Consider the following 14599-nt stretch of genomic DNA (forward strand, 5'->3'; position numbering starts at 1 on the left):
GGGAGCGAGGAGGGGGGAGCGATGGGGGAGCGAGGAGGGGGCAGTGAGGAGGGGGAGCGAGGAGGAGGGGGGAGCGAGGGGGGGAGCAAGAAGGGGGAGGGGGGAGCGAGGAGGGCGGGGAAGCAAGGAAGGCGGGAAGGGGGGAGGGAGGAGGGGGGGCGATGGGGAGCGAGGAGGGGGGAGCAAGAAGGGAGGGGGTGGGAAGCGAGGAGGAGGGGGAGCGAGGAGGGAGGAGTGAGGAGGATGGGGAGGGGGAGCGAGGAGGGGGAGCAAGGAGGGGGGTGGGGAGCGAGGAGGGGCAGGGAGGGGAGAGCGAGGACGGCGGGGAGAGGGAGCGAGGGGGGGCAGGGAGGGGGGAGTGAGGAGGATGGGGAGGAGGAGGGGGAGCGAGGGGGAGGGGAGCGGGGGGGCGGGGGGAAGTAAGGGGGCGGGGGGCAGTAAAGGGGGGGCGAGACGGGAGAGGTAAGGGAAACGAGGGCGGGAAGCTAGGGCAAGGGGCGGAAGAGGTGGGGGAGCACCGGGTGGGGGTCCGGAGTGGGCGGGGAAGGCAGGACAGGGGACGGGACAGGAGGAAGAGTGGGGTGGGGAAGACGGCGTGGGGGCCCCAAGGGGTCCCCAGGCGGGGAGGAGACGAGCAGGCGGAGGCCGGGGCAGGGGGTGACCAGCGAGGGGCCGAGGGCCGGGGCCGAGGGCCGGGGGGGGGGGGGGGGGGGGTAGGCCCGCCGGCCGCGCCCCGCCCCGCCCCGCCCTTCAGGGGGTCCCGGGAGCCCGGGGTCCGCGCTGCTGGATCCCAGCGTCCCTCCGGCGGCGCCTGGGCCTTCCTGGCGGAGCCGAGCCCGCGCGAAGCCAGGTGCTGCTCGCTCACCTGTCTCACCTGTCGCGGGCTGGACCTGGACTCTCAGCCCCAAACCTGTCCGTTCGGTCTGCGGTTGGCGAAGGAGCAGCCTCTGCAGGCTCAGAGCTGGCGCCGCGGGGTGCGCAGCCGCGGCGGGGACCCAGTGGGAAGGACCCCCAAGCTGCACCCCCCACCCCTCACACACGCATCCCGGGAGGACAGCCCCCCCCCCCCAGGCTTCTGGCATTTGCTCGGCCCCCTTGGTCTCCGCTTTCCCCCACCCGCCCCCCCAGCCCCGCATCCCCTAGGATTCCTGGGCCCTCCCTCCCCTGCCCTCGTGCCACGGGGCCAACTAAGCCCCTCAGTGTCGCGTCCTTCCACGAGGCTTACAGAGAACCCCCTCCCGACAGGGGCCTACAGGGGCCGCGGCTGGATTCCAGGAGCCCTTCTGGAGGTGACCTGGGGGGCTCTGGTCACTGGGCGTGGGCGGGGCCATGGAGGGAGATCCCCAGTGGGCAGCCCGCGCCTCCAGCTGGGGAGCTTACGCGGCAGAACCCTATTGCCCTACAGTCCTGGAGGTCAGAAGTCCATGGCCAAGGCATCAGAGAGGTTAGGGTTGTTGCTGTTGCTGTTTTCTGGGGACCAGGAGGGAATCTGTTTCAGGCCTTGGCCCTGGCGTCTGTTGGTTTGCTGGCCATGTGTGGGGCTCCTTCCCTGGCCTCTGTGAGCCCCACTTCATCTCTGCCCCATGTGCATATAGTGATCTCCATGTGTGCCTGTCTCTGTGTCCACATTTCCTCCCTGTGTAAGGTCACACCAGTCATGTTGGATCAGTGCCCACTCTAATGACCTCATCTTAATCCAACCAGTGACATCCGCAATGACCCTATTTCCAAATGCGGTCGCGTTCTGAGGTACATCGACATGTAAATCTGGGAGGACACAATTTAATGCTTGTTGGGAGATGAAAGGTAATTCCAGTCACAGAGGTAGGCCTAGGAGAGGAACGGACTGGGGTGTGGGAAAGGCCAAGGGGTTTGTTTCCCGTGTTGTGTTAGAGGTGCCTGTGGTCTTTGGGTCCTCAGGAGGGAATCTGCAGCTTGCTAGAGACATGCAAAGGTCGTCCCCGGTGGAAATGATACACTTCGTTATTGGAAAAGGTGAATAGTGCTGCCATGAATCTTCACGTACAGGTTTTTCTTTGAATACTTGTCTACAGTTCTTCTGGTTACGCTTCCCAGGAGCAGAATTGCTGAGTCATACGGTTGTCACATGCTGTTTTCATTGCAAAACTCCCTTGGCTGCAAGTATATTGCATTTTGAGGATGGTAAAAAGGTTTGCATCTTATGCTTTGGCTTTTCTGTTGATACGCCAAGACCTCTGCCCTAGAGCAGAGGCCTTTGCAAGTTGGTGTGTTTGGTTTCTTGGAAAGGGAATCCCCATGTGTAATTTCTCATCATGCAATTGATGAAGTTTTGGAACACAGGTGAGGTTTGCTGGGGTGAGGTCCGGAGCCGACGCCCAAGAAAGAATTCTTGAGGCATCTTTGGTGCAAAATGGTGGTTTTATTAAAGGCTGGGGACAGGACCCGTGGGCAGGGAGAGCTGCTGTCCCAGGCCTGTGACGGGAGGCTGATGATGTACCTGGGAGTCAGGAGGGGTTTGGGGATAGCTGCTCTCTAAGGGATTCTGGAAGCAAGGTTTCCAGAACCTTCCAGAAGGTTTCCCCCTTGTAGGGGGCTGGCTATTGTTGGGAAAAGGTCACTTCCTACTGTCTAATAAAGCCTGAGTCACAAGACCCTCAGATGTGTATCCGTGGGCCACGTGCTTGGGGGATGATCGCCCACATGTGTCTTCGGGGGTTTAGAGATAAAGGGAAATTTCTAAAGGAATTTTTACATGTTAAAGTAAACTCACGGGGTCCTGAGGATCGGGCTAAGATTGCCTTTTGTCCCGAGCAAAGTATGACCCTCGAGACAGCTGAGTCCCTTCAGGAAGGTCCCTCTGTCGCCTGTTTCAAGGGCTTGTCAGTGGCTTGCCCTGGGCTTGTGCTTGGGCTTGTGCTTCGTCCTCAGCTAGTCCTCTGTTCCCTCATCACAATGATAAAGTAGCTCCCTGTCTAAAACCAGGATTTTGAGTGGCCAGGGCACCATCTGATCTCTTTTCCCAACACTATCGTGTCAAATGATTGAAAAGTCCAGGATAAAAAATGCACAAAACTTTTCCCAAATTTGTTTTGCGTGTGGCCTATCAGAATCAGTACCTGTACGATTAGGACTTTATGTAATGATTGTAAAATATTCTTAAGTGACCTGTAGAGGCAGTATGATGATCGGCTGCCTGGAGTCTACAGCCAGAATACCTGGGTTTTCATCCAGGCTGTGCCACTTTTTTTTTAATCCCTCCATGTCTCAGTTTTGCCATCTGCAAAATGGGCCAATAATAGTTACAGTTTACCTATCTGTAAAATGGGGATAATGAGAGCATCTTTATAAGGGTATAAAGTCCTCAAACAGTGCCTGGCATGAAGTCAGCACCATAAGAGCTTGTTGAAGGCAAATTTACAGATTGGTCCAGAAAATTACAATGTCTTTAATCAAGATAATAAGTTAATAGCACACGTTCTTGTAAAGAAGGATTTTACTGATTTTAGTTTTGACAATACCTATCACTCTCTATCAAGGAATATTTCCCACAAAGCATATGGAAGCTATTGAAGGAACACTATGGGACAACTACTTAATAATTAAATGCCTAAAAAGAGATATTACAAAATTTAAAAAAACAGTTTTAAATTGGTTTTGAGGCTAAGATTCAATTCATTCAACATGTATTCACCCAACAGGTACTTATTCAGTCACCACAGTCCTCCAGACTCACTAATCAATCAACATAGAAGAGTAAATTAAACAGACATTAGCCTCATAGAACTTCCAATGCAGTTGTGGGGAAAGAACTGTATAATTAAAATTTATGATAAGAACTAGGCAAAGAGAATACAGTAATTTAAATTAAATAATGTGTGCGTGTGTGTGTGTATGTGTGTGTATCATTTGGGGGAGTTCCCAACTTTCAGAATAAATGTCACCTATGATTATTTCGTATTCCAATAATTTATCCAGTTTATTCGCCTGTAAAAAAAAAAAAAAAAAAAAATCATCTTAAAGTTTCCTGCCCTCTAGTGGGGGCTTTAAGTCATAGCCACACAAACAACTGTGAAGGGTTGAGGGGTTTGGGGGTTTCTTCTGTTAGTGGATGAGCTCTGGCTGGGTGGGATGCCCAGCAAGGAATCAGGCCCTCCGGGACACTTGCCTGCTGCAGGGCCCCACAGGCCTATAGCTTCCTTCAGAGGATTCCTCTAGGCATGCTCAGTGCTGTGTGACCTCACCATCCTCCAGGGACCCCATCTCTGACTAGTCAGTGGCCTGTGAAAATGGCCTGGGGTAGAAGTGCTCCTGAATAGGCGATACCCGCTCGGGAGGACGACAGGCCCAGCTAATCAGTTTTCAAACAGAGCAAGATAGACCCAATGAATCCACAGTCAGAGGAAGCAGGTGGTAGGTATCTGAAGCCACGCTGAGGGCAGAGCATCAGGACCAAGGCTGCCAGTTGCGGACCAGGCAAGGTTGCCCCCCATTCCCAAAATATTTCAGTAGCAGCTCCAGGCAAGTCCAGGTGGTTTTGTGACTGTCACCTTGTTCTTACCCTCCCTGAGTATCTTTTCCACAACCCCGAGTGGATGGAGGCAGTTCCAATGTCAAAGGGCCTTACCAAAGATGCAGAGGATGTGCCACCCCATTTCATCCCTGCCAGGCTTCTGAGACTTTATCCCCATTATTGGGAGCTCAGAGAGGCTGTGTTGCCTGCCCAGGGTGCCCCAGCAAATCACTGGAGCCACAGAGTTGGCACGCCCTTCATTCCGCCATCAGAGCTTGGGTTTCTCCCCATGACCCATATCCTGTGGTATTGAAGCCTGACTCTAACGGAGGCATGAGATTAGCTACTCCTCCACTTTTTATTATTAGCAAAACCTTCTTTTAAAAATACCTAGGTTAAACAATTTTAATCAGGTTATCAGATATGACCTGTATGAGCTTTAAAAGTAAGTCAAATTCCGGGGTGGGGGTTGGGAGCTCCTGGTAGAGCATGTGACTCTTGATCTCAGGGCCATGAGTTCAGGCCCCGTGTTGGGCATAGAAACCACTTAAAATTTAAAAATTGAAATAATAATAAGTTCACATCCAGGATCCCTTGTTCCATAATATGTACATTTCCCGTCAACTCATTCTGAATCTGATCATTAGTGGAAAACCCCTTCCCAGCAGTTTGGGCTCATATTCTTGGGGATGGTTTCCTGGTTTATAGGGTGATGGCTGCAGTCCTACCGTGTTTAAACTAATTTGAGGGTTCTCCACCCTGACTCTACATTAAGGATCACTATCACTTGAGGGGCACCTGGGTGGCTCAGTGGTTGAGCGTCGGGCCTTTGACTCAGGTCATGATCCAGAGGCCCCGGGATTGACTCCCACATCGGGCTCCCTGTGGGGAGCCTGCTTCTCCCTCTGCTTGTCTCTGTCTCTCATGAATAAATAAATAAATAAAATCTTTTTAAAAAAATCACTTAACTGTTTAGAGTTTCCTACGCCAGGGCTTCACCCCACACCAACTGGATCCAAATCACAGAAGGAGGGACCCAGGCATTGGTACTGTAGTGCTTGCCAAAATGCAACCAAAGCTAAGCTGAACTATTAAATAGTTACTTATCTAGCTACCTAGCTTTGGAGAAACTTGTTTCTGTTCACATATGTGGCAGTTATGTTTGCAGACATACATTTATATGGGAGTGCGGGGCGGGGGATATGGAAATTCAGGTCTCAATTTCCCTGCTCTGAGCCCTCCGTCGGATCTCAACGCGGGTGTATCCTCTGCACTTCTGCCTGTGATCTTTAGACCTGCTGCAAAGATTTGGGGAAGAAGAGTGAACCTACTTTCATAGACTTTCCGCCTGGACTCAGCCACAGCCGTCTGACCTGTCAGTGTTGCCCTGTTTTGTTACCCAGGCTGCAGGTCTCTGCTCTGCTGTTCACAAATGAACACTGTGGGCTTCTCTACAGCATGTGCCTTTGTGCACAGATCCAGATGTGGGCACTGAACATCAAGGAAATTTATGGAAAGTCCTACTCTTCTCTGCCTCTGTTTTCACCAAAGATTTCAACTATATCTGTGGCTTTTGGAAAATGACTTATGGATCCCAGTAGGTTTTGCTGATGACCGTGGGGCTTCAGGAATCAGACGAACTCGACAGGTGAAAGTTGCTCAGTTTGGCATAACTTCCCTGTCAAGTTTTGACATTTCATTGGACTCTTTGTGATATTGCATTTATTTATCTCATGGGTCTTGAGGTCAAGACCCACGTTGGGCTCCATGCTCAGGATGGTGTATGCTTCAGATTCTCTTCCTCTGCCCCTCCCCTCCTCATTCTCTCTCTCTCTCTTTCAAATCAATCAATTAATCTCTCTTTTTTTTTTTTTTTAAAGCAGCAATGACAATGTGATTGCAAATATAAGCAATGTGGGTCTTTAGGCAGTTTGAGAACATGGAGAACAAATAACCACGTATCTAACAGTCCTGACTTCTTCATGCCTATAGTCTATAGATGCAAAGAGGCATGGAGTCAGAGATGGAGAAAGATTTTGTTCCATCCAGAAACTAGAATTTGTACTTTGCTTAAAGGCTAATTGACACTCCTAGATTCTTCCTGGATAATAATCCTTTGTCTCATTTTCTTATGTCAGCACCAGGTTTCAGAATCATTTATACTAACTACTTTCCCTTGTTTTCTGTTTATTGGCCATAATTACATTCCCAAAAAGTTGAATTCATTTAGGAACCTAAGTGGAGAGTGAATCTAAATTAAAGAAATTTCAAGCCATACATAAACATATCAATACAGAAAATTCCCTTGAAATAAAACAGCTTAATGTTTGTGACAAAGGTAGCAACACAGAGCAGGTTGGGGGGTGGGAAGGCAGCAAACAGTGTTCGATAAACAGTGTTTAGTCCAGTGGATATCCCTGTGGGAAAAGATTAACCTTGACCTGTGCCTCACATCATACACAAAACCCAATCCTAGTTGAAGTGCAGGTCCAAATTTAAAAAGACAGTAAGTCTTTTAGAAGAAATAATAGAGTAAGTTTTCGGGAAGGCAAAGATTATTTAAACAGGACAGAAAAGCCACTAATAGTGGAGCATATTATTGGTAAAATAGACTGCATTAAAATGAAGAAATCCTTGGTTTCTAATTGAAGATATTATTAGGAGTAAAAATGCAAGACACAGAGTGGATATAGAAATACCAGTCAGTAGATTCATCTAGAATATATAAAGAACTCCAAACCACTAGGAAAAAATAGACATCTAAGTACAGACATAGTCAAGAAATTAGTTACTTCAAAAAAGAGGCCAATAATCACATAGAAAGCTGCTTAATCTCCACATCACCGAAGTCAATAACTGTGCTTTTTATAATAGATTTTAAATGAATGAAATATTCACATCAACTTTCCTGTTTTTTCTGGTAATTCAGCAATGCCTCTAGTAACTGTTAGCTGAATTGACATTTGTCCCTGCTATCATCAAATTGAACCGAATATAAATCTGAATATATTGATATATATAATTCTGATATAAATATATCTGATATATTCTGATATGAATATATCAATATAAAACTGAAATATTGAACTGAATATAACTCTCTTGTCTGAACATATAATGATCATTTCTTCTATCCACAAATTCCATTTTAAAGTTTTCTTCCTGGATAATAACCCTTTGTCTCATTGTCTTATGTCAGCACCGAGTTTCAGAATCATTTACACTACTTTCCCTTGTTTTCTGTAGATATTGTGCAGTCAGCTAAGCAAAGATTATTTAACCAGGACACAAAATACTTGACTTGGTACTGGTGTGTTGTTTCTTTTTTAAAAAAAGAACTTCAAGCTAGTGCTCTATGTCAGCATTGACCTGTCTGTTCAATATCATTAGTTGTTCACTTCCCCCCAGTCCTGGCAGTTCTATACCCCCCCTCTCCCTAATTCTGGACGTTCCATACATGCTTCTTTTTATGTGCAAGTGATGTTTCATATCGCTTTTATGGAGAATCCAGTTTACAGTCATAAATACAACATTGGCCAAAGGTAATTCCAAAGCGTAGTTGTAAAATATGGAGCGGGAGTAATAGAATACTCTTCCTTGAATGGGGAATGTAAAGTGTCCACAGCTTCTTTTCTGTGTTTTAAAATGTCAGTTTTATTATTCAGATATGATGAGGCCAACCAATCAGGAGATGGGCGCCGTTGGAGAGATGGCCTGTTGCTCACAGTTCTCATGAGGAAGGGTGCCCCAGGACCCCAAGGGAAGCAGCAACATCAGAAGAGTGCAGAAAGGATGAGGAGAAATATGGGCAAGTGCCTTTATTGTGGGTTGCATAGGAAGGAAGAGGAGCAGCGGGGCAAAAAAGGTGAGTGTTGGCGAGTCTGGGGCCCGGGAGCTGGCCCTCGCTGCCGAGCAGTGCCTTCACCTCCTGGGGATGTCAGGCCTCGGGTTTGCATTTTCAGAATCTGGGCTGTGGGTTCAGCTCATGCCCTTCCTTCCAACTTTTAGAAACACACCTGTGTTTGGTTTTCAGCCAGGAGGAGCAAACACTATGCTGGTGGAAGACAGTTGGAGAAGTCACCGGGAAACCTTCGGCTTCCATCCTTGGGACACATGGTGGGAATTCACACTACAGATTCTTAAAATTTTTTAAATTTTGATTCCAGTGCAGTTAACATACAGTGTTATGTTAGTTTCAGGTGTACAATATAGTGAGTCAGCACTTCCAGACATCACCCAGTGCTCCTCACAAGTGCCCTCCTTGGTCCCCATACTTATTTCACCTGTCTCCCCACCCACCTCCCCTCTGGTGATCATCAGTTTGTTCTCTATAGTTAAGATTCTCTCTTGGTTTGTGTCTCTCTCTCTTTTTTCCCTTTGTTCATTTGTTTCTTAAATTCCACATGAGTGAAATCATATAGTATTTGTCTTTCTCTGACTTATTTTACATAGCATTATACTCCCTAGCTCCATCCCTCTTGTTGCAAATGGCAAGATTTCATTCTTTTTTATGGCTGTGTAGTACTCCATTGTGTGTGTGTGTGTGTGTGTGTGTGTGTGTGTGTATGTGAATGTATACCAAATCTTTCTCCATTTATCTATTGATGGACACACTATTTTTGACATGATCTTTTTTTCTTTTCTTCTTTTGGCTCTAGAGTGGTGAGGACAGGTGGATCATGGCTTTCTGGATGTAAGAGCCTGATGAAGAGGTGGTGAGGAATACAGGCTCGGGATTTCTTGGAAGGCATATGACAGTCACACTGGCAGGTGAGTCCTTTACTAGCACGAGGAATTGGCTGGCCCTGGGTCAGGCAGTCCTGTCGGGACCAGTAAGGCCCCAGATGTTGAAACATCAGAATAAAAAGACATGCTTAATACCCTGTGTTAGAAAGACTTGGTGTTAAATGAAAGACTATATTTTCTACCTTGTTTATCCAGTAGAAAATCATTACCATTAATTTGAAGCTACATCGTGTTTTGCTAGAATTAATCTCATGCTATCAAAAGTGTGAGTCATTTTCCAGCATCATTATCCAACATATTTAGTAACACACCTGAGATTTTGTCCTTTTTGATCAGTCTGCTGGGTTTATGTATATAATTTTATTTCATAAAGTGCAACTCAGAGTTACATTTGTTACTTCTGAATTATGTATTTGACATGAAAGGTTCTTTTTAAAGATTTTATTCATTTATTTATGAGAGACACACACACACAGAGAGAGAGAGAGAGAGAGAGAAAGGCAGAGACACAGGCAGAGGGAGAAGCAGGCTCCATGCAGGGAGCCCGATGGAGACTCGATCCCAGGACCCCGGGATCACAACCTGAGCCAAAGATAGGTGCTCAACCTCTGAGCCACTCAGGCATCCTGAAAACTTCTTTTCCATCTCAATGTTCTAATTAGTAGCTAAAGAATCATTTACCAAATAATATGAAGTTGCAAGAATTTAATCAGTCTTGAAATCAAGGTGTGGATTTGATTAGAATAATTTTATTTTCATAAATAATTAAATCTTTGCTAATAATAACTTATAGTGCCTTATTTCTGAATTTTATATGGGTTATGCTCAATAGCATCCTCTAATTTTTATTGCTGTTGGCTTTTAAAGTTTCAGCAGCCTTATTTGAAAATGTTCTATTTTCCCTTTTAGTTTTTTCCTTCCTGTCACTATTTCTCCTATGATCTTGACTTGAACTCATTTCAGTGATCTAAAGGATTAAAAAACAATGAGTGGTTGTTTTCAAATATTCAAATTTTGAATATGTTTTAATCTCAAAATGTCAACTAAAAGTTAGAAATTCACAAAATTAGAAAAGTCTCATGTCTTCAAAAATTATTTTTCTCTAAATATTCAAAACTGCCAGGGCACCGGAGCGGTAATTCTGTTAAGCGTTGGATCATGGTTTCAGCTGAGGTGATGATCTCAGGGTCATGAAATTGAGCCTCACATTGGGCTTCACACTCAGCCTCACTCTCTCCCCCTCTCCTTCTGCCCCTACCCATGCACGAGCACACACACACACACAAACACATTCTCTCTCAAATAAATAAATCTTTAAAAATAAATAAATATTCAAAATTGCCTTAAAAACTAAGGGACAAAAATATAAATTATTCAAAAAGGCCAATATTTTTACTTAATTTGTGAAAGCAAATTGTATTAAATACTTTCATAAAATAGCCCCACTCTAGTATCCAGTACCTATGTCTACTTGCCAATACAAAGAAATGTAATTAGTATCACATTTTCACCTGTTACACCCAGGCCTGTATGTTTATATACAAATTCAAGAGTAAGACGAATTCTGTAATATTGCAAAATGTTCCTGGGTTGCCCAAGGCAACTCTTGCAATCTCCATGCTACTTGGGGAGAACCTCAGGGACCGAGACTTAAAGCAGCAAGAGACGCAAGAAGAGGGGTATCCAGCATGACTGGTGAATGATACTTTGCATTACAAGAATCAGCCGCCTCAGGGCTGAGAGGGTTGACCATGAAGAACTGGGGTTCTTTGCTCTTCCTCGTTATTTTGTCTGCTGTTTCTCTCTCCACTCCACAGTTACACGTGTTTCCAGCTTCCAGGACAACCCAAACTTGGCTGAACCAGTTTCAGATTGCTAGGACACCAACTCAAACCTGAGGCTTCCGCAGAAAATGGTGCATTATTCTCCGAAGGTGGCCACGATTCAGATCCCTGCACCCTGCCATTTACTCCCTGCATCAGAGACTCCCCGCTGATACGACTGCTCCAGGACACTCCAGTGTAGTGATTCTCATGTCCACCTGCACATTTCAATCACCTGGAGAACTTTAAAAAAAATCTCCTGATGCCTGTGCCTCGCTCATAGCAATTAAATCAGACTCTCTGGGACAGGGGCCCCAACTATCAGGATAGTTTAAAGCAAACCCAGTAGATACAACTGTGCAGTCAGAGTTGAGAATGACTATTCTAATCATGCGCTGCCTCCCTTGGTCTTTCTCACTCTGCCTTAAAGTATTCCAAGGCTCCTTCTTTCCTAGAGCAGAGCTTCCCCAACAGCATCGCAGAGAAGGCTAACAGGCTACAGGCGTGGTGCCAAAACACTGACCTGCCAACAATCAGGCTGCTCCTGGGTACACAGGCTCCAGCTATAAGTAGCCTCTCCTACAGCTCCTTAGATGGGAGCTTGAGTTACATCTGCTTTGTCTCTAGGACCTTGTGGTCTCTGCTGCCTGCTGTAGGTGACATTCCCCATTGAAACATGGAAAGAGAACATGGCCCAGGTGCCCAGGAAGCTCAAGCCTAAGGAATGGCGAGATGGGGAAGGGGTGTCATGTGAGCTGGGGTGGGTGGAAGGGCCACCACCTGCAAGCAGCAGCACCCCCCCATCTCTGTCTTCACAAATATTTGATACTTTCACCCGCTTTGCTTGTGATACGCCCTCTACATTGTTACAGAGGGGGTCTTCCGATAGTCATGTATTCTGAAAATTAGTTGCACCATCACTTTGAAAGATTTGATCCAAAAACAAACTGGATTTGAAATCTATTGGTATTATCATTCTAAGTGTTCATACCGCACTGGGCTGTGGGAACAGAAAAGGAGCTGTTGTTTCTCTTAAACAGCATTTCAGATGGTGGCTGTTACAGTGTTTAAGGTTTTTTTATGCGATCAAAGGTTGTTGTTGTTTTTTAATTGAGGGTTACTAGCTATAATATGAGAAGACTTTTAAAAGTTTAACCAGGAATTGTGTAGAGCCTAACCTGTCAAAACAAACACATTCCTAAATGTTTAAAAGCAGTTATCTACCTGACTTCAAGGTTTCAACAATATCAAAATGATGAACTTCCGTTTACTCCACAAAAGTAGCAACTTCCTGGTCTATTCATTGGATGGTATTGAAACATTTCATGAAAAAAACTTGTCAAAAGAGCCTGCTCATTTGAAGTAAAACTAGGGGCCACTAAGCCTGATCCGGCCAGCTTCCTCTTCCACAGCCAAAGATCATTCTAGATCATTTTCAGAGCCAAGCAAAGACTAGCAATGGCTTCCAGGCACAGTGATCTCAGTAGTGTTGCATTTGATACCAGAGGTCAGGGATGATTGAAGTCATGGGGCAAAGGGAGGGGGGGCAGGGGACATTGTCGCTTCCTGGAATGAGATTTTTTTTTAAATGTTAAATGGCAATACTATTTTTTTTTTTAAATCCACAAAGTGGGTGAAAAGATGAGTCACAAGTCGAAAAAATATTTGCAACATAAAATCAATAAAAGGCTAGCATCTGGAATGGACAAAGAATGCTGAAAAATCAGTAAGGGTGAGAGACCAATAGAAACAGAGAGGGAAAGACTCGAACAGGTGCTTCACAGGAGAAAAATCTGAGTAGCCAGTCATCGTGGTGAAGATGCTCGACATCACTAGTCAGGAGTGCAAAAGCAAGTCAGAACACGACGAGATCCCCAGTAAACTGGACTTAATTTAAATGTAAAGGTCTGAGGATACTAAATGGGGGGGTTATGTGGAGTCACAGAAACTTCTGTGCCTAGTGAAACTAGCCTTTAATAAGCTTAAGCAAATTCACTTGTGACTCAACGGACTGGTGGCACTGGCATCCCTTGAGAGCTCATTGGAGCTGCAGAATCACAGACCCACCAAATCAGAATCAGCAGCTTAACAAGATCTGCAGGTGAGTTCACGTGCACACTAATGTGCAAGCAGCGTTGCTCTGTGGCTCCATGATCTCACTTCAAGCCTACGCCTTAGAGAAGCTTGTCCGTGACCACCTTGTTTGTAAACAAAAATCGAGACTAGTCCAAGTCCATTAACAGTGGAATGGACAAAGAAATTAGTGTTGCCATATAATAAGTGATTCCATTTATCTTTGCACGTGTGTTTTGTATATTCTCTGTATTTCACAATAAAACCTTTTTAATGTTATTCGCGGAAACCAGCTTGATATTTTACTTTAAGACGTTAGAAAGGATATTCTTGGGGAAGTTGTTTCAAATTCTGTTTTGTCCTTCCTCATTGTTTGTTTTGGGGTTTTGTACAAAATGACTTAAAGTAAGTTAGCACTCCACTAAGGCACATCCAGATGTCCCCAAATCCTTTCTACTTCAAGGGCTCAAATATTTTCTTTGTGTGCCATGACCTAACCTAAAACCTTGTGAAGCAGGCACCTGGAGGCCTTTCGGAGGCCTTCAAGGTCTCAGCCTTCCCTTGCAGTTTTATCTTTGCTCTGCTCCAAATGCTAGCCATTGGATCCCTCGCCTCTCTCCAAAGACCCAGCCGTGCCACTAAGGTAATGCTACTTCTAGAATGCCCTTCTAGGATGCTCTTCTTCCTTTCCTCTAGGCTTTGATAAAACACCACCACCTTAAGAATTTCTGATTTCCTAGACAGAACATTTATTCTTTCACAACCCTTAATCAGATCAGTAAGTCCTATGTTTAGTTGTTTTGACCTGGTTTTCCTCTGCTAGACTATGAACAACTCTAGAGCTGTGTCCTATATTACAAATTATAGGGGCACCTATAGGGTGGCACAGTTGGTTAAGAAGCCAACTCTTGGTTTGGACTCAGGTCATGATTTCAGGGTCTTGTAGGACTCTGCCCTTAGCAGGGAGTCTGCTTCCCTCTGCCTCTCCCCCCAGTCATGCTCTCTCTCTCTCTCTCTCTCAAATGTTTAAAATATTTTTGAGTAAAAATGTACTATATGCATCTAACAATATTTGCCTTTTCATGATCCCCTATATTTTGTGGAGTTGTGAATCCTATATTCATCCTTATTGTTACATGAATTTGGCGACAAGTGGAAAGTGCTCACCATTTTTTTTCTAGATTCATTAGTCATCAACTCTGGGGCAATAGAATCTTCTATGACATTCAAATATATGGTTACTGAAATTCTTATAAGATGGTCCTTAGTTTAATATTAAAGATGTTGGAGGTGACTTTCCTATATGTAAAACTAACCTAATAGGTAGCTAACAACATATTCCTTAGCCTGTGAAGTGTCTACACCCTTGGTCCGCAACAAAGCAACCAAGCTTAGCAGCTGTGGTCTTGTGAAGGTTGGCAAGAAAGGGCTTTAGAGCTGTACAAATGGGAAGAAGGAATACCAT

General features: G+C 45.4%; 1 protein-coding gene across 1 annotated transcript; it reads left to right on the top strand.

The window, feature by feature from the left end:
* The first annotated feature begins 21 nt into the window (after positions 1-21).
* LOC140641061 (uncharacterized) lies at positions 22-13413 on the top strand. Its single transcript, XM_072840347.1, has 7 exons — positions 22-43; positions 610-974; positions 1246-1289; positions 8158-8357; positions 8526-8608; positions 9151-9262; positions 11056-13413. Exons 1-6 carry the CDS (start codon positions 22-24, stop codon positions 9187-9189), a joined length of 753 nt encoding a protein of 250 aa, XP_072696448.1. The 3' UTR covers positions 9190-9262; positions 11056-13413.
* The last annotated feature ends 1186 nt before the right edge of the window (positions 13414-14599 follow it).

This window comes from Canis lupus, chromosome 10 (genome assembly GCF_048164855.1).
Source record: "Canis lupus baileyi chromosome 10, mCanLup2.hap1, whole genome shotgun sequence".
Classification (NCBI taxonomy): domain Eukaryota; kingdom Metazoa; phylum Chordata; class Mammalia; order Carnivora; family Canidae; genus Canis; species Canis lupus.